Source organism: Hypanus sabinus, chromosome 3 (genome assembly GCF_030144855.1).
Source record: "Hypanus sabinus isolate sHypSab1 chromosome 3, sHypSab1.hap1, whole genome shotgun sequence".
NCBI lineage: Eukaryota > Metazoa > Chordata > Chondrichthyes > Myliobatiformes > Dasyatidae > Hypanus > Hypanus sabinus.
Window position 1 is genome coordinate 70,155,529 of NC_082708.1, and position 19,360 is coordinate 70,174,888.

The following is a 19,360-nucleotide window of genomic DNA, read 5'->3' on the forward strand; positions in this document are numbered from 1 at the left end:
CCTAGAATATTGTGTGCAGTTTTGGTCCCCTAATCTGAGGAAAGACATTCTTGCCATCGAGGGAGTACAGAGAAGGTTGACCAGATTGATTCCTGGGATGGCAGGACTTTCATATGAAGAAAGACTGGATCAACTGGGCTTATACTCACTGGAATTTAGAAGATTGAGGGGCAATCTTATTGAAATGTATAAAATTCTAAAGGGATTGGACAGGCTAGGTGCAGGAAGATTGTTTCCGATGTTGGGGAAGTCCAGAACGAGGGGTCACAGCTTAAGGATAAAGGGGAAGCCTTTTAGGACCGAGATGAGGAAAAACTACTTCATACAGAGAGTGGTGAATCTGTGGAATTCTCTGCCACAGGAAACAGTTGTGGCCGGTTCATTGGCTATATTTAAGAGGAAGTTAGATATGGCCCTTGTGGCTAAAGGGATCAGGGGGTATGGAGAGAAAGCAGGTACAGGGTTCTGAGTTGGATGATCAGCCATGATCATACTGAATGGCAGTGCAGGCTTGAAGGGCTGAATGGCCTACTCCTGCATTTATTTTCTATGTTTCTATGTTTCTATGTCATTTAAGGCAACCCCAAAACAGTGTGGAACTTTTATTAACTGAAAATTCAACTTTTATTAATGTACAGCTCAACTTGTAACCACAGAAAAAAACTTTTTCCTTGTTTGCTCAAGGTACCTGAATGGCTGCTGTGCACCAGTCGGATTGTTGCTATTGTTACTCCATGGTGGTTGCCACTATTTCTGTGCAAGTATGACATTCATGCTCAAAGCAAATCTCTCCACTCTCTTTGCAGGACCCTTCAGACCTCCCAGCAACTCACCCTTCCCTTTCTTCATCAGTATCCTGCGCTTTCATCTCCAGCAAGAAGGGTATAAGGAGACTAATTACAGAGGGAAGTATCACACAATCCTGGGAAAGACAGAAGCAGAACATGATGCAGTTATGAACAAGTGGGATGGCTCGTATGGACATGATGATGGACATATGCAGTCGTTATATTGATGTGGATGCAGATAAATCTATATCTGGAAGGATGAGGACAATGAAGAGTGAGCTCGTTTAAAAAGCAATATGTCACGAAGGAGTAAAGAGTATGATGCTGCAGTACAATTATCATGATGTAGGTGAATTTGTACCCGCCCAATAGAGAGGCCTGAAAATGCCAATCTCCTTCCTGCCATGTGTTCTAATGCCACCATTTGCCGGGGCAAACCTCAGAGATGTCCCTACGCTGTGCAGATTGCTTATTTTAGAGAACCTCATTGCTCCTTGGTCTAAGCTGAGTGCGAGTGTATGTGAGTGGTGGTGAAAATACCATCCCATACTACATAAAGGAACAGAAAGTTTTAAATAGATCATCATTTTCCATTTCTATTGTGAAGCAAAACTATCGCTCTCCTCATACTTCTTCCTTCTCAATTACATTCCAATGTTGTAAAAAGCTAAACAATTTTTTTTCGATATTATTATTGTGACAGTAGAGCAACTAAGTTCTTTCTCCTTGCAATGTACATCATATCTGTCACTGAATCCTAACCATAATCTATTGAAAAGCTAGATGCATTGTTAAAATCCATAAAATTAGTAGATTCCCAAATTAGTACAAATTATGTCCAAGTCAGTATCCATTGGAATAATCTATATATATATATAAAATACAAATTATTTATTAATGAGTATATCATTAGTATTTAATAAATATTAATAAACCAACTTAAAAGTACTTTCTTAGTCTGTGGTGCTTTCTATAAAATATATTCAAAGACTGAAGAAATAATGATCCATAAAACAATTGACAGCCATATAGTTTAAAAGTTATGAGTAAGAATAGGTTGGAGTATTCTGTGCAATCAATTGAAAACATGTACGTGTATTGTTAACAATGAAAACCAATCCCCACCACACACCTTAATTCTTGAAACATGACAGATTCTTATGTTGTAAAATACTACTAGCCATTAGTTTAATTGACTCTCATTTCTGGTTTCAGACTAACGAGCTAAGCATATTTAGACCCACAACTGAAAGCTACCAGCTGCAGAGCTGCTTGTCAAAGAGATAGCAGGAAATCATTAGCTTTCGCCCTCTCAGACCCCACTATGTGACTTTGTTTCAGTCATGGACATTAGTAAAAATAACTATCATAAAACTGACAGCACAATTCAGTGAGATTGTTTGAAATTTCTTAGGTGTCTTAAATAAAATCCTGTTAGTGATGGAATAATAGAATTACTGCAGAAATAGTTGGTGACGACTATGAAATAGCATTGATGTGATTCAAGATTCAGTTTGACATGATTCTAGAAAGGAAGAGGGAAGAAAGAATCTCAAGAAGACTTGTTTATGTATAATTATGGGTCTTATTAAGGATTATCATTACGGTTCTGAAAACCAAGCACAATTTATATATGGATTTGCTGCTTTCATTAAAAATGTGAGTCACTTTATTTTTTGTGTGTTGCATTGCCTGATGTTTGTCTATGTTATGAATGTACCACAGCTCTGAGGGGCCGATGGGTGCTGGGTAGCCCCCTCCTTTGTGAGAATCGCAAGATCACTATTGATTTGGGTCAGGAGACGTGCGGAATGTCTCGCTCCCCCGGCGGTATAAAGCTACGGGAAACAGCCATTGTCTCTTGAAGACGAACTTGTGTATTACAATACTGTACTATCTGGAAGCCCTCAGGCAAAGTGGGCTGGTTGAGGGAGGGATTGCCTCACCCCCAACATGATTGACATCTGAGACCCTGTGAGTCAGGATAATAGAGGGTCTGTGGGAACAGCCCCTCAGACGCACCAGAAGAAACGCTAGCGATCCCGTAATAGCAGAAGCCGGTGGGAGGAGGCCACGTGCGTTTGGTTCCATTTGCCCCGGAACCAGTGTCCTTTACCATTGAAGAACGGTTTTTAGCTAACAACGGGGAAACCAACTCCCAACGACTCGAAGGATTGGCATCATAAAAGAACTGGGCAAGTTTAATCCGTCTTTCTCTCAAACCCAAAACGCTGCAGCTTGAATGAACTAACAGTGACTTTTATATTTCCATCGGACAATACACTATCCCCTAGACAACGAGAGAACTATTTCTTATTGATTATTATTATACCCGCGCTTTTAGATTTAGTATTGATGACGTATATTATCTGTATGTTTGCATTGATCTTATTTTTATGTATCTTTATCAATAAATACTGTTAAAAATAGTACCATCAGACTTCAACGGACCTCTCTATCTTTGCTGGTAAGTGACCCAGTTACGGGGTACGTAACAGTCCCCAATTAAACAATTCAGTTAATCTCACAATCCTGAAACGGTGAAAATCTCTGAAGGTTTGGGCTGTCCAGGGAGGAGTAGCGCCTCTGGGGAAGGGGGTTGCCTTGTTCACTCCAGGGCTGCTCACACAGCTTTGGTCACCGCCAGGCACTAGCTATCACTCGTGGCTCCGAGTAGCTGTTTGCATGCGACACCTGGTACGCCGCTTCAACAGGCAGGCTAAGCTAAGTGAGGGTGGCCAGCGGCCTCATACCCCAGTGTGAAGTCAGCTCTAGCAGACTGGATGGGGGAGATCTACAGTGAGATCCAACGGTCAGGAAGGCAGTACTGCAACACTCTGTGGAAAGCGAAAGGCAGAGAAGACGTCACAGTCATCCACTCAACCAAGGCAGACACTAGTGCCTGACAATTGTTTGTACCAAGGACCTGAACTTTTGAGCTGAGAGTGCAACAGCTTTCCACTTTTAAAAACTCTCCCACACCGCTTTCTTCATTGTCAGACAAGATGGACAACCATCCCACTTAAGTTCATCCTAGCCCTTGAACTCTAATTGTAGCTCCAAGATAACATTTATATAGAGCAGTAGCTAATCAATGAGGTACCACCTGAGGTCCACCAACAGTCCATCCTCATTTTGGATGTAACAAAGTTGACCCAGAAAATTTGCTGCTGATCCTCTTCCTCTGTGAAATAAATAACCAACCTGCAATTCTTTGCAATTAATGCTGGATTGCAATTCATAGCTAATAACCTGTTTCAAATAGGATTCCAAAGATATGCACTGTGATTCAAGAGTGGCCTTTCATAAGTAAAGGACTTCAGGATGTGAAATGAGTCATTGCACCTGTTTCAAGTCAATAATGTTAAGGGCAGAAAATGCTCCGGTAAACCATTTGTTCCCTCCATTTAAAAGAACACCTCAGTGCTTTTCTCATCCTAATCTATGATTAAGCTTACCTCGCATCTTGAATTTTGGTGGATTTAAGGCATTTAGTGGAGGATGATAATCTAGCAAACTCTTGCATTAAATGCTCTGTCCTGGAATGCCATGTTTCTTTTCAATGCTAAACTCAAATGGGAATTGTGTACCAATGGATGTGCAAAGGTCATTCAGCCATGCCCTACTTTTGAAAAGCAAGTTATCTTTTGTGTTGTCTGTTGGGAGCTGTGCCTCATACTGTTGGATTTCAACTTTGGTCCTTAAGGGTCCTCTTTCCTCAGGGGAAGTTGCATGGGTTTAATTCACAGGATTAAAGTCCATTCTACATTTTATTCTGGAATCTCAGAACACTGGAAATTTATCAGCTGCACAAACTCTATACAATATCCAATAACTTCACTGGAATGATTAGAATATACCCACCAACATCCCCAGGCTAATACCCCAGGACTGAAGCTCTAGATATATTTAATAAGCTACATTGCCCATATACCCAACACTGAGTTCCAAAACAGACATTCTAATCCAGGCTCTGATATGTAAGGTTACCAGGCAGACAGAGAAAAAGATTTGTCTCATGACAATTGTCCTTCATGAGTTCCTTGACAAACATCTTCACAAAATAATTATTTATCATAAGCACCTGATGCCAAATGATAACAGTATAACTGGTTATATGTCGTCGTGTAACAACCTCATTTTGATCAGTTTTACTTGGTTTTAGACTTTCAATCAAATTATACTGGAAACAAAATTAATTTTTAAAACCACAATCTATGAAATGCTTATTGGACTCCCATCTGCAAGTCCTGTGAAAAAGCAAATAACATTTCCAATGGACATTTTTAACTTTGAAACCATTTATTACAATTATCTTGTTACACCAATATAAGATGAAAATTCTAATTAAGACATTTTACAAGAGTAAACATATTTAAAATGTTCCAAAATATTTCATTTTAATATTCTAACATATTAAATAATTTGTAAAAGAGTTCATGAAATACAGTGAATTCTGATTAATTGGGCCATTGGTTGATCAGAGCAGCTGCTTATTTGGGACAACTCTTAAAGAACAAAAACTAATTGAGAAGATAGCCAGGATTCCCTTCATTTATTTGGGACACTATGCCACTTAATTGGGAAAGAAGATTCTTGCCAAACAGTTTGCATTCACTTGCTTGGCTGTTAGATACAACACTGAGCTTTGAGCAAACTTTGTAAATCCCATTAGCTGTATGTGTTTGTTTTCAAAAAGCAACATTTTTTGTCACTGATAGTTGGTGAGAAATAAGCTGTAAGGAAATTCAGAACTGTTACATTCACTATGGTTTCAAGCATACAGGCTGGGAGATGTGAAACAGCAGGGAATGAAAATGAAATGATTTCACTACTTGAACATGTTAGAATTTGAAGTTATTGACAATCATTTTGAATGTTACAATGAAAATGAGGATGTGGAAGTTACAATCGTTGACAGCATTGTATGAAGGCAGTCTATTATCTGCACTAGGTGTCTACACTGATTTTGTTCACTTACAGTTAATCAAAAGAACATGGCAGCATAATTCCTCTGTTGATAACTATAGGGAATACACAGTTTTATGGTACTGCAGTAGTATTGGTAGTGTACCAATTTGTTCTGTGTTTCATTTAAGTTCATAATTCGGCTCTCAGTTTGTCCTTTGCATACCCTTTTAACTATTGCCCGAAAACTTTGGCTAATTGGAGCAGCTGCTTAATTGGATCAAACCCTACCAGTCCTGATGCATCCCAATAAACCAGAATCCACTGTATTAGATACAGTGTACTTTACCTGCAATAGTACACTATTACTACATTACAGGGTCCATGGAGACCAAGAGTTTATTGAATTAATCTGGTCAGCAGTATGCAACATGATTATGACAGTCCTTCCTTGAACCCCAAATATTTTAATATTTTAATAGAGTAATACAGGAAAACAGTTGAGTTTGTGCTTGCTTGTAATGAAGCCCTTCAAGAAAAAAACAATCATAGCCCATGATTTTGAAGTAGAAATGAAAGCTTCATTTTTAACCTGGTCAACATTTTCCTGATATGACAAGATAATGAGTTAACATTGAAGGAGATGATGTGAAATCACACTGGCAGTTTTAGAAGTAATTGCGATCGGAATGATTCTTATTAGGAAAGAAGAGAAGAATGCAAATGCTATTCAGGAGGAATCAAAATACAATAATATAGTTAAATAATTTCACGTTATTTTGTACTTGTTATTAGTAAAAGTTGTTCCAGCATTAGAGTTTAGGAATTCTCAAAAAAAAAACATATTGTCGTTGAGCTTTAACTCTGCACTAAGTCACAGCAATGTAGCATAGATACAGGTTCCACGGCCCAACAAGTCCACGCAAACCATGATGCCCACCCAGCTTGCCCCACCTTCCAGAGTTTGGATCATTCCCCTCCAAGACTCGCTCCTCCACATTCTTATGTAAGTGCTTCTTAAATAATGCTATTGTATCTGGCTCACCCACTTCTGGCAGCTCATTGCATATACTCATCACCTCTGAGAGAAAAATTTGTCTATCAGGTCCCATTTAAAATGTTCCTCCCTTATCATAAATCTGTGCCCTGAGTTTTGGAATCCTCTATCCTGGGAAAAGACTGTTACCATGCACTTATCTAAGCTTCTCATAATTTTCAGCATCTCTATAAGGTTGATCCTCATCCCTTATGTTCCATAGAACAAAGCCCTAGCTGGCCAACTTCTCCCTCTTACTCAGGCCCTCTATTCCTGGAAAGACGCTCATAAATCTTCTTTTGCACTCTTTTCATTTTAGTCACACCCTTCCTATAACAGAATGACTAAAACTGTACACAGTACTGCATTGTGTGGCCTTCCCAACAACTTATACAATCGCAACATAATATTGCAAGCCCTATGCTCAGTGCCCTGACTGATGAAGGCCAGTGTGCTAAATGCCTTTTTCACCTCCCTTTCTACCCGTGACGTCATTTTCAATGAATTATGCACGTATTCTTGAGTCTGTCTGTTCCATCACACTCCCTCGTGCCCTATCATTCACAGTATAAGTACTATGTTGGTTTTTCTCTCCAAGTTGTATCACCTCAAGCTTCATTCTCCAAACTCAAATTTAAATCCATTTAAATCCATTCTCCAAACTCAGCACACTTCCCTAATTGTTCAAGATCCCCTTGTAATCTAGGATAATCTTCTTCACTGTAAATGATACCTCTTAATTTTGTGTCATTGGCAAACTTACTGATTAAGGCTAATGCATTTGTATCCAAATCATATATATATATACTACAGATTCCAACACTGACCCCTGCAGTAGACCACTAGTTACTGGCCTCTATTCTGACAAACAGCTTTCAGCCAGCACCCTCTGCTTCCTTCAATTCAATTTTGAATTCACCTCACTAGCTCTGCCTGGATTCCATGGGACCTCCCCTTTCAGACAGACCTACCATGCAGGATCTTGTCTAAGGTCTAACAGACAACATTCACTGCCCTACCCTCATCCAGCTTTTTGGTTACCTTTTCAAATAAAGCTCTACAAGGTTTGTCAAACATGATTTTTCACACACAAAGCCAAGCTAACACCTCCCAATCAGACTCTGCTGACAGGTCATATTCCTCAGAATTCCCTCCAGTAAACTCTGCACTAATAATGTCAGGCGGACTGGCCTGTTGTTCCCTGGACTGTTCTATTTTTACATGTGAAATATTAATTTGCAAAAAAAAATTACATTGAATTCCACATATCACTTATTATGTCAAATCAAAGAAAATTAGTTATTCCCTAATCCAATAATACCTGATCTCATTGAGTGTAATTGTAAATGAGTTACAGTCGCAGGTGCTTAAAGATAGTAAAAGGACTGATCAATATTTTCACACTTTTAACAATATTGGACTGAAGTTCTCACAAACTTTCTCCATACAGTGCTTTCTTTCCAGTTGTGCTTTCCAATTAGGCATTGTGGCTGGCAGTGAAAGGTCAGCTTCCACTGTAAATCTGGGACTTTCTTTCACTGCACATGCTGTGACATCAATTATGCTAGAAGATCAGCAAACAGGCTGAACGCAGATAAATTCTGAGAGGCATTGTGTAGGGCAGAATTTCTGTCTGCTAGAAGATCAGCAAACAGGCTGAACTCAGATAAATTCTGAAAGGCATTGTGCAGGGCAGAATTTCTGTCTGACTCATGATTCCCAACATCAATAGGGATTCAAACAACACACACAAAATGCTGGTGGAACACAGCAAGCCAGGCAGCATCTATAAAGAGAAGCACTGTCGATGTTTCAGGCTGAGACCCTTCGTCAGGACTGACTTTGTCAAAAGACCTGCTTCCATGCTATATGACCCTGTAATTCTTTATGACGTTATAATGCCTCATTTAGATCGGGAATCACTCCTGATGACATTGTCACTTCATTCTTCACAGGAATAATCTCAAATTCCTTACCTCTCCTTGTTTCGTGGACCTGATTGAGGAGTCTACTCTCCATTTCTTGTGTACAGTCTGCGGTGTTGGTTTAAGATAAGCCAAGAATAATCTTGCTGGGGTGCGATGACAATATGCAAGGTACACGTGATTATTTAAAGGGTGTCATAATTGATGTCATAGCATGTGCAGTGAAAGAAAGTCACTGCTTACCCTGCTCATCAGTTTGGGTGGAAACAGGATGTTAATTTCTTGCACACTAGCAGCTTGGTGTTAGATCCCCTGAGACTATTCTTTCTTCCACCTTGGCCTGTGGCTCTTTCTCTGTCTGCAGTTCCATTCACACACCATCGCTGCAAGTTGGTAAATGGCTTTTCTACGATTATAACTGAAGCCCTGAGCAAATGCTGTAATGTAACAACTAGAAGGAAACCTAAAATCACCAACCAAAGATCTGCCTGATGATGGCCGAGAAGCTCTGGCACAGTCTCCTCACCGTTAACTGTGGGTGCTTTTTAGACTGAACAAGTGCAACAGTTCTAAAGGTCAAGTTAACAGCAATTATCATTAATTGACGCTGTAAAGAAGTTAAACATAATTGCCTCCTTAAGCCACATTACCTTATTTCCAAACTTGCTGAATTTGAGAGAAGTTTCCACACACACAAATTCAGAATTACCAGCCCTCAGATAAGATTTAAATACTTACATCTGCTGTATAACACCATTTCTGCAGCATCAATGAGCCATAAATACACAAATACAATTACATTTCATTCTATAGTGTAATATAATCAAATATAAACTAATAAATTTTATACTTATTTTCAGTAAACTATTTTGCTTACTCATTGCCATTTTTGTTGAATTTAATTTTCTAGTGCATAGTTCACCTACTTTAATAAATTTTATCTTGCATCAATAACAGCAGCTTACCACAAGTAGGATTTTAAATTAATGAAAGGGACAGAAAACTGCAGTTTCCTATAAAAGATTAGAGTTTGAAGGATTTGTCGATGACTTTGCATAACATTCACATTTTCTTATCCTTATTTGTATCTTCAAAATATATTGAAGGCTAAGGTGGGGAAAGGTCATTATCAATGGCATAAATATTACCAAAATGAAATAGAGTTCTTCAATCAAGTCCATTCTTCTGATCCAGGACCAACTATAGCCTGTTCTCCCTCTGAATCTGAATCCCCTACTCTTCATTTCATTCTTTCGTTCCAGATTTAGAATCGTTTATTTTATCTCATGGATGTCAAAATGCTTTACAGAATTTTATTTTGGGGAAAATGGCAGAAAATGTCATTAGTGCAACACATTTTCAATCATGCAAAACCCTAAATATGCCAATCATTTCCCATTGTGTTTATTGCTGTGTTGGTAAACTGCCATTCTCCTTGGGTTCTGACGTAACCAACATTAATGGCTATTGTAGAAAAATTGAGGCCTCTGTGCACAATTTGCTGAGTGGAATCCTTGTGTTTATGCCTTAATGCATATATTAGATTTCTACAAATAGAACAAGTCACTAACATAAACATGAAACAAATTTCTGATGCAAATGCCAGTTCCAAGGAACTTTTTGGTTTTGATTCACATTATCAAATACCCATCTTACAGGTGCTTTAGCTCAGCACAGCTCATCCAAAAAGAACCCAAAGCAGAACTTAAGCATCTCCCAATCTTTAGGGGAGAGGATGACTGGACTGTAATACCTAAAAATCCAATAGCCAAAGAGCAGCAGAATAAGAGTTCAGGAAAAAACACAAATTAAGAGAAAAAAATGTGGCCATTGGACTGAATATTTTTTAAAAAAATCATAAATAACTTACAAAGCAGCCACAACCAGATTCTCATTGACTAGCGTGTCACACATTAGTGTGAAAAAACCACTGGAGTAGTAGTGAAGAGCATGAATACTCAAAGCAAGATTTCCATTCTCATTCTATTATTTTAAAACTGTCGGTAATTTCTATCACTTCTTTGATGAGGTACTCTGCTTGTACTTTTTCTTCATGAGGTTGAAATATTGGCCCAAGAACCCAGTCCTGTTGAGCTGATATTGATGAGAGGATTAGTGGTGAGTTCAGTCACTGAGGCTGTGTCTGGATAGATGATTTCTACAATAGTCACGTATGTTCCAGTCACAAAGCCAATGATTCCAATCAGTGCTATGCAGATGTCCTTCAGAAGCAACCAAATGGAGATACCTTCTCCAGAAAAGGTAATGATCTCCAGAAAGGGAGGGAAGATGAGGGCCAGAGCACTGCTGCTGACAGCTCCAACGAATGAAATCACTAAATCGAGTTGTGGAATTAAAATAGCTGTGGCACCTGGGTAAAAATAGAAAAAAATATATCGAGTTTAATTAAAGAAACTACTAGATGCATAAAAACTACTTACTTATTGTCTAAAAACTGAATACATTAAATGTGAAAAAGAATAAAAATAAAGCATGTTGGAGAATTAAAACATTTTCAAAATTGGAATACTGCTTTTATTACCAGAGCAACTTGAGACTCAATTTGTAGGACTCTTACTACTTAGTGAGAAGGTTATAGAGGTGAACGGGAGGTGGTTGTTGGTTAGTTTGAGGTGTAAATAATATCACAGCTGCACTCAGAGGGGACATAAAGAAAGGCTTGTCCACTGGGTCTGTATGGATAGAAATCAAAAACAGTAAAACTGCAAACTACTCTGATGGGATTGTACTACAGAGACCCCAGTAGTCACTGGGACATTGAGGGAGAGATATGCAGACAGATTGAGGAAAGTAGTAGAAACAAAAGAGTTGTTGCCATGGAGGACTTCAACCTCCCTAATATCAACTGGGACCTTCTGCATGCCAGAGGTTTAAAGGGGCAGAATTTGGTAGGTGTATCTAGAAAGACTTCTTAAATCAGTATGTCAATAGTCCAACAAGAGGACAGGCTGACTGGACCTGGAGCTGGGTAATGAGCCTGGTCTGGTGATTGACCTATCAGTGGGTGAAAAGTTAGGGGATGGTAAACACAACTCCTTCATTTTTAAGACAGCCATAGATAATGGTAAGTATGGGCCTTGCTGCAGAGCATCAAGCTGGAGCCGGGCGAGTTACGAGAGCATTAGGCAGGAACTAGTGAGAGTTAACTGGGAACGGCTGTTTTTTGGGCAAGTCCACATCTGACAATGTGGAGGATGTTTGCAGAGTACAAGACAGGTATGTTGTGGTCAGAGGGAGTAACAAGGACGGCAAGGTAAGAGAACCTTGGATGTTAAGAGAAATTATGATTTTAGTCAAGAAGGAAAAATATATATAAAGGCAATACAACAGAAGAACAGGAGATCAGTTGAACATATGGCTGAGATAGACAGATGGATTTTAACCAGCCAAATGTGAAGTGTTGTGCCTTTGTAGGTCAAGTGAAAAGAGGCAGTAGACACGCTAATGGTGCTGATGAGACGAAGGACTTGTTTAGCCCCCTATATTAGTCGAGGCAGTGAGTTTATAGTCAGGGAGCTTTATAAAACTCCAGTTAAGCCACATATGGAGCATTACATACAGTTATGGTTGCCCCATTATGGGAAGGATGTCAAGGCTTTGGAGAGGGTGCAGAAGAGGTTTGCCTGGATTAGAGGACATGTGCTATAATGAGAGGTTAGACAAACTTGGGATATTTTCTTTAGTGTAGCGGAAGCTGATAAAGGCTTATAAAATTATGAGAGGCATTGATAGAGTAGACAGACAGTATCTTTTCCCCGGAGTTGGAATGACTAATACCAGAGGGCATGCATTTAAGGTAAGAGGAATAATTTCAAAGAAAATGTGAGGGGCAAGATTTTTTTTACGTGGAGAGTGCTGGGCACCTGGAATGAGTTGCATGGGGTGGGGCGAAAGGCAGAAATATTAGAGACTTTTAAGAGATGTCTAGATAGGCACATGAACATGAGGGAAATAGACGGATATGGGCACATTGTAAGCAGAGGGGATTAGTTACTGTAGGTTAGCCTTTTAATTGCTAACTTAACTGGTTCAGCACAACATTTTTGGCCAAAGATTGCCGTGTTGTTCTATTTCTAAAGTGGAGGTAATTTTTACGTTCATTAGACTCCACATTCAGAAAGAGGCTGAAAGATGCTATTTGTATATACCAAGTCCTGATGCATTTCTCTGTGCAAACCATGAATAGCCATACCAATATTTTATTTGATTGGTTTCTTAATATGAACAGCATCAAACAAGAAAATCAGAGGAGTTTATCATTTTCAAGATTAGTTTGAATGTAGAAAATGGTAAATAAGTGTACAAAGTTACCTTTGCACTCAAATTAATGGAATTGTCTGGATATACAAAATACTGGAACAGTGACTGAACACATTGATGGTGTTGATGAAGTATTATAAGGAATGGGAAGCTAGTCAAAACTGGAGCAATATTTGCTACCTGGTTTTATTGGAGACAGCACAGAATGGGATTCCCTTACATTTATTGCCAGTTTCAGATTCCGATATCACTTCCAGTAAATACGTTTTCATTCAGTTTATTCCCAAACAATGTGAATCTCTGCTTCTACGGTCTCACATAACATGGATGAGTACTGAATCACACACTCCAGCTAGCAGTCTTAATAGAAATAATTTGCATTTCTAACAGCATTTTGATCTTATAGGCTTGACAGAAATACAAAGTGTACATGATCTAAAGTGCGAATGAATATTTACAGAAATTAAGGCTGTGTATGTTTAATTACAAGCTTTGGTTAATTAATATCTCACAATGTTAGTGAGATCGTTTAAATAGATGGAATAGCTTCTGGCAGATGCATACATGGTAGAAATGTTTTATGTAGCCTCAAGGAATGCAAATTCTGAATTACCACTTGGCCAAACTAATTTATGCTTGTGAGTGTAGATACATTTTCCCAGTAGTGGCTGAATTTCCGAGTTAGGAACCTGCATTCTTGAACATTATCCATTCTCTAAATTGTAAATTGTTTGGGTAATTAGGTAATTGGCAAGGGCCAATAAAAACATTAGGATTAAGCAACAAGGCCATTGTTAGAGTGGGGGAAACTGAGGCTTTAGCTTAAGAGGCCTTGGCAAAAAGAGGCGGAGACTAAGGAGTCAGGACTTGGAGTGGGAGAAATTTACAATAACTTTTTAGTCATGGCAGATGAGCTAAGCCCCGTGTTGTGTCCCTCCTGTGCAATGTGGAAATTCAGGGATGCTACGTGAGCAGGAAGTCTGTACAGCTACAGCTCCCAACAGACCACATGACAACCCTGGAGCTGCACATGGGTTCCGTTTGAAGCATCCACAACGCTGAGAAAATTATGGATTACACATTTAGTGAGTTGGCCACACTGCAATTTATGAACCTAGGGAAAGGAAGAGAATGAGTGACAAAAAGGCAGAGCAGAAGCTGGAAGGTAAAGCAGGAGACCCCTGCAGTCACCTCCTTCCAAACTATCGTGGGAGAGCCAGGATCATAGCATCATGAGCGGCTCTGCTGCACAGGACGACAAGGAGGCAAAGCTATTGTGGAGGGGATTCCACTGTAAAGAGAATATATAGGAGCTTTTATGGTGCAAGGGTCAGGGATGTCTCAGAACAGCTGCAGGGAGCTCTGGAAGGAGAACAGCCAGTTGTCATAGTGCATGTAGGTACCAACAATATAGAAAAAGTGGTAGGACGCCCCGCAGGCTGAATTTAGGGAGATAGAAGATAAATTAAAAAGTAGGACCTCAATGTTAATAATTTCAGGATTGTTATGCATACTACTTGCTAGTCAAAATAGGAATAGCAGCATTGAGTTAGGATGAATACGTGGCTTGAGAAGTGGTGCAGAAGGAAGGGGTTCAGATTCCTGGGGGTTTTGAACATGTTCTAGGGGAGATAGGACCAGTACAAACCATACACTCTACATCTGGACTTGACCAGGTCATTGTCTTTGAGAGATTGTTCCCTACTGCTGTTGGGGATGGAATATGCAGAATTCATATTCATATGGATGTGAATTCAGGCAGAAAGATATAGAGAAGCAATCCTGACACCAAAACAAACACTGTGAAAGGTAAAAGTCAGACTGGAGTACAGAAAGATCAAATGCAAAGGACACAGTGGTCACTGGATTCTAAAGTATCAGTGACTGTACGGGCACTTTTTCTCAACACCCATGGTATTTGAAACAAGGTCAGAGAACTTATGGTATAAATTAGTAAGGGGTAGTATGATTTGGTGAGCATTAAAGAAATGTGATTTCAGGGTGGAGATGACTGAGAATTAAATATCCAAGGGGATCAGGTAATATAGAAGGATATGTCAGGAAACATAGATGAGGCTTGACCTAAAAGCAGAACAGTGGAGACAATTTAGCTGCAAGTGATACCCTATAAAATAATGAGCCATGAGAGCATGGCCCAATCGGAAGATGGAAAACCTGTGATGAAACCCATAGTGATGTGGGACCATGGATGCTGAGGGACTGCAGAAGCCAGAAGGCTCTGGTTGGAGGAATTGGTCTGGGCAGATTGAGGGCAGGCAGTGATGAACTAACATGCATCTGCGATAATGGTGGGCCACCAGGACTGGCATCTGTCATGTGCTTGGATAGCCAGAGAGGGGTGAGGTGGAGTACCTCAGAGTACATGGCCGCTGGTACGTACATACACTTGTCAGGGGTATGGCTGGAGCAAGCTCGTGCTGTAGGGCCTGGTAGGTCTAGTTCTCAAAGTCCAAGACAATCAGGGCGATGATCTGGGAGGACGGAATGATGAACTGAGAGTCAACTGATGTGACACCTTTGTATTCTTGGAGCTATGTCGGTAGGAGATGATGAAGTTGAATTGCTTGAAGAAGAGGGCCCAGAGAGCCTGATGTGGGTTGAGTTGGCGGATCTGTTGTATGGATACGAGGTTCTGGTGGAAAGTCCAGATCAGGAAGGGCTTGGTGCTCTCCATCAGTCAATGTCTTTGTTCCTCCTAGGCCAGAGGTCGGCAACCTGCAGCTCCGGAGCCACGTACGGCTCTTTGATCTCTGTGATGCGGCTCCCCGTGGTTTGTTAGCTTTTGAAATGTAATTCGAAATTTGAAGATTATGGTGATCTTGTACAATCTGAAAACTTTGCGGAGACACCGTTTCCTGGCACATCCGAACCGGCTCACAATTAGCCACCGTTCCGGCTAAGGGAGATAGCCTACGGGGGTTTGTGAGTATGTGTCTTTTGGAGCATCCGCGGCCATGGGGACGGGTTGAGGGAGGCTTTAAAGCAAGGCTGTTTAGTTCGAATAAAGTTACCTTTGACTGCAGTGTCTTTATTTTAGCGCTGAGTGTAGCACACCGCTACAACGTGTTTTTTTATCGCTATTAATATACATCACAACTGCCAATGCCTGACACCTGCCAGTGCGCGCATTCTTTTAATTCTTCGATCCAAGGTAGGCTACCTATGGAGTAACCTTCAACCCAACGTCTTTTTTTCGGAGTTCAAAATGTTTTTGTTGCACGCAGAAATGTAATTTCGTTTTCTCTGCAGGAGTTCATCAATTTCATAAATGCAACACATTATAGTTTGTTTATACATAGCATAAAGGCAAAAAAAACCCCGTTGTATGCAGTGTTATTTCATTTTGTGGCTCCCAGTGTTTTCTTTTCTGTGGGAAATGGGTCCATATTGGCTCTTTCAGTGGTAAACGTTGCCGACCCCTGTCCTAGGCCCATTTTTGGGAAAGTAGCTCCTTGTCTCCTACACCATAATGGCCGTGCTTCCATGAGAAGAAGGCACAAGGGCGTGTCTTCCCATCTGCTCCTCACTGGGAAAGGATGGCCCCAGCGCCCATGTCAGATGCACCCACCTCTACCAAAGAGGTCTGGAGAATTTCGGATGGCGGAAGACTGGAAGCCATAGTGAAGTGTCTTATGAGCTCCATAAAAGTGTGGTTTGCGGCAGCAGACCAGGTTATCTGAGAGGCAGGTGAAGAGAGCAGCGATTTGGCTGTAGTTCCTGATCAACCGTTGGCAAAAGTTGGAGAAGCCTTAGAAGCGCTGTTAACTATTGGAGGGAGGGCTGTTGGGGCCATTGAATAAATGCACACATTTTCTCTGGATATACGGCTATGCACTGAGGTGATATACCCAAGCAAATGTAGAAGTGCCAAGGGAAGAAATGTAACACTTGTCAAGTTTATTTTAAAAGCAGTCTTTACAATTAGAAATAGTGGTAATTGTTTGCAATGAAATTTAGTCTCTTTTTCACACAATACCATTATATTCAATTAATGAGTTGGCCGTACTACTGACTGTGTTTGTTCTAGTAACTAGCGTATGAATGATCCATTTACTAATCTATAATGCAAGTACTTTGTTCAGGGATAGCATTTAGCTTTCTATCTGCCCCAAACAGATTGGAAGGTGAAGGTACTTAAATCATTGTAGCTCATAGATCCACGAGGAAATAGCCTGATAGATTTTAAACTAAGAAGTATTTACTATAGGGCAGAAAAAAAAAGCAGCGGTTACTTTGTTAATTCTGGCTTTGACACTGCTTTTGTATTTTTATCATAAAATGATGAGAAAATTAGATATAGATGTAATCAATTAAACTACCAAATTCAAACAAGGGCAAAATATTAACATTCATTATCTGATCCTTTCTCATGTTGTTTATGTATCATGTAGTATTTATTAGCAATTATGGCTTACAATATTTTAAAGTGTGTTAGCAACAGAAAAGTCAGATCAGGCCAGACAAGCCACAGTGCTCAGTTTAATCTCCCATGGTTTTCATTTACATGCAGTGAGGTGAAGTGGGCTCAATATTAGGTTTCCAACTGGATATCCCCAATTCCAGAGTGTCCTGCATGCCACTGGCAACTTAACAGCTATCAATGTTCTTTCAACAAATTTTAAATGGCTTTGAAAGTCACAGATATTTAACAATACTCAAACAGATTTAAATAATCAAAAATGTGTCCTTTTGCAAACAATATAGTTAAAAATCAAGTGAGTAGAGTCATCTACTCACTAATGACTAGAGTCATTTAGTTCATCACACCTGCATAGCTTAGAATTGAGGGCCAGATGTGAACTACATTATACTGTTCTCTCACTGCACTCAGTGGACAGCTTGTGCATTAGAACCTGCTTTCCACTGCATTAAGTATTAAAATACTTGGGTAGAAAGTACTGTGAGGCAAAATATACCCTAAATGATACGATTCTTAATGTGAAGAGATTGAGAGATTTAGAATTGTCAACTAGTCAATTTTTAAAGATTCATTTCAGGTCAAAGAGCAAATTTAAAAGCAATTAATGTAATATGTATATGAAAAATAATAACATTTTGAATTTGTACGAGAAAGGTTAAGGCAGATGTGGAATATAAAATGGACCACATTATGCTCTACTATAACAAGGGTTAGAGCAACAATTCACTGGAAAAATTCAAAGTTTAACAAAATTTGAAAAGTTACTAAATAAAACATTATAAAGCCCACTATAAAGGGAAATTGGGTTAGAGAGGGAACTAACCGCCTTAGCCTGTGCTGTAAATCCTGAAGTAGTTTAGGGTGACATACAGTATTAAGTGGCACAAGCTACATAAATGGTTGCCCTGAATTTGCATTGTTGAGTGGATAACCACTTACAGGGTGTAGGTGACTTACTGCTCTTTTAAATTATTTGCAGTGATGGCGTCAGTAAACCTTTTCACAGTTAGTTGCCTGTGTCTTTAAATAACCCGCTGTCACTCCCCTTTCATCATACTACACATCTCCAATGCTGTTTGAACTGCTTCAAGGCCATAATATTTTCTTTAAGTCTTATGTAACCAAAACTGAACAGAGGCCTCGAAGTGGTTTGAACAAAATCCTGCACATTTTGAATGTTTTCCCTCCTAAAGTGTAATCTGGTCCAGTTTCTACTTCCCTTCCCCATTGGTGTACTATGGTTCTTGAACTCCTTAAATGCTATCTATTAAGCACCCTGGATCTCTACAAACTCCTAATAATTTATTTCAATATTATTCATGCATCACTTAGTTATACATATGCTTTCCAACCCAAATAAACTGACTATGTATAAATTCACATCGAGATTACTGTAAATGAAAACCAGTGAAGCAGACTGGAAGCTTAGGAGCATGAACAACACTCCCTTGGGCAATGAGCTCAAACCTTTGCATCCCAGTATAAATCTAACAGAAACTCCTCTCTTCTTTCTACGATTCAATCAATTCTTTCTCCTATGTTACTCAATTTCGGGGTTCCTTTTCTTTGGTTCTGCTTGTAGCGATAGTTTGCACTTCCTGCAAATGTATAGAATATTCTTAAAAGACTTGTTCATTTCACGATCAGCACCGTGAACAAAAGCAGAATGGAACAGAAATAGAAACTGCTAACCACTTTTGATGACTACATGGAAAAACAAACACTTTTCTATCTTTTATTCAATACTTCAAACAGATTAAAATCCAATTTGCTTTTCACCACCAATTCATTTCCTTTTAATCTTCGAGTGCCACGGTAGCATTGTGGTTAGTGTGCTGCTATTACAACTCAGAGTGATGGAGTTTGTAGTTCAATTCTGTCGTTATCTGTAAGGAGTCTGTGTATCCTCCCCGTGGAATACATGGGTTTTCTCCAGGTGCTCCAGTTTCCTCTCAGTCCAAAGACGTACCAGTTAGTAGGT

General features: G+C 39.6%; 1 protein-coding gene across 1 annotated transcript in view; it reads right to left on the reverse strand.

Annotated features, from left to right (window-relative positions):
• Nucleotides 1–5,086: 5,086 nt before the first annotated feature.
• slc36a4 (solute carrier family 36 member 4) overlaps nt 5,087–19,360 on the reverse strand; it is a 270,839-nt gene continuing 256,565 nt past the window's right edge. The window contains exon 11 of the mRNA XM_059964605.1: nt 5,087–11,028. Within this exon, the coding sequence (XP_059820588.1) occupies nt 10,709–11,028 (320 nt within the window). The 3' untranslated portion in view covers nt 5,087–10,708. The remainder of the gene's footprint in view (nt 11,029–19,360) is intronic.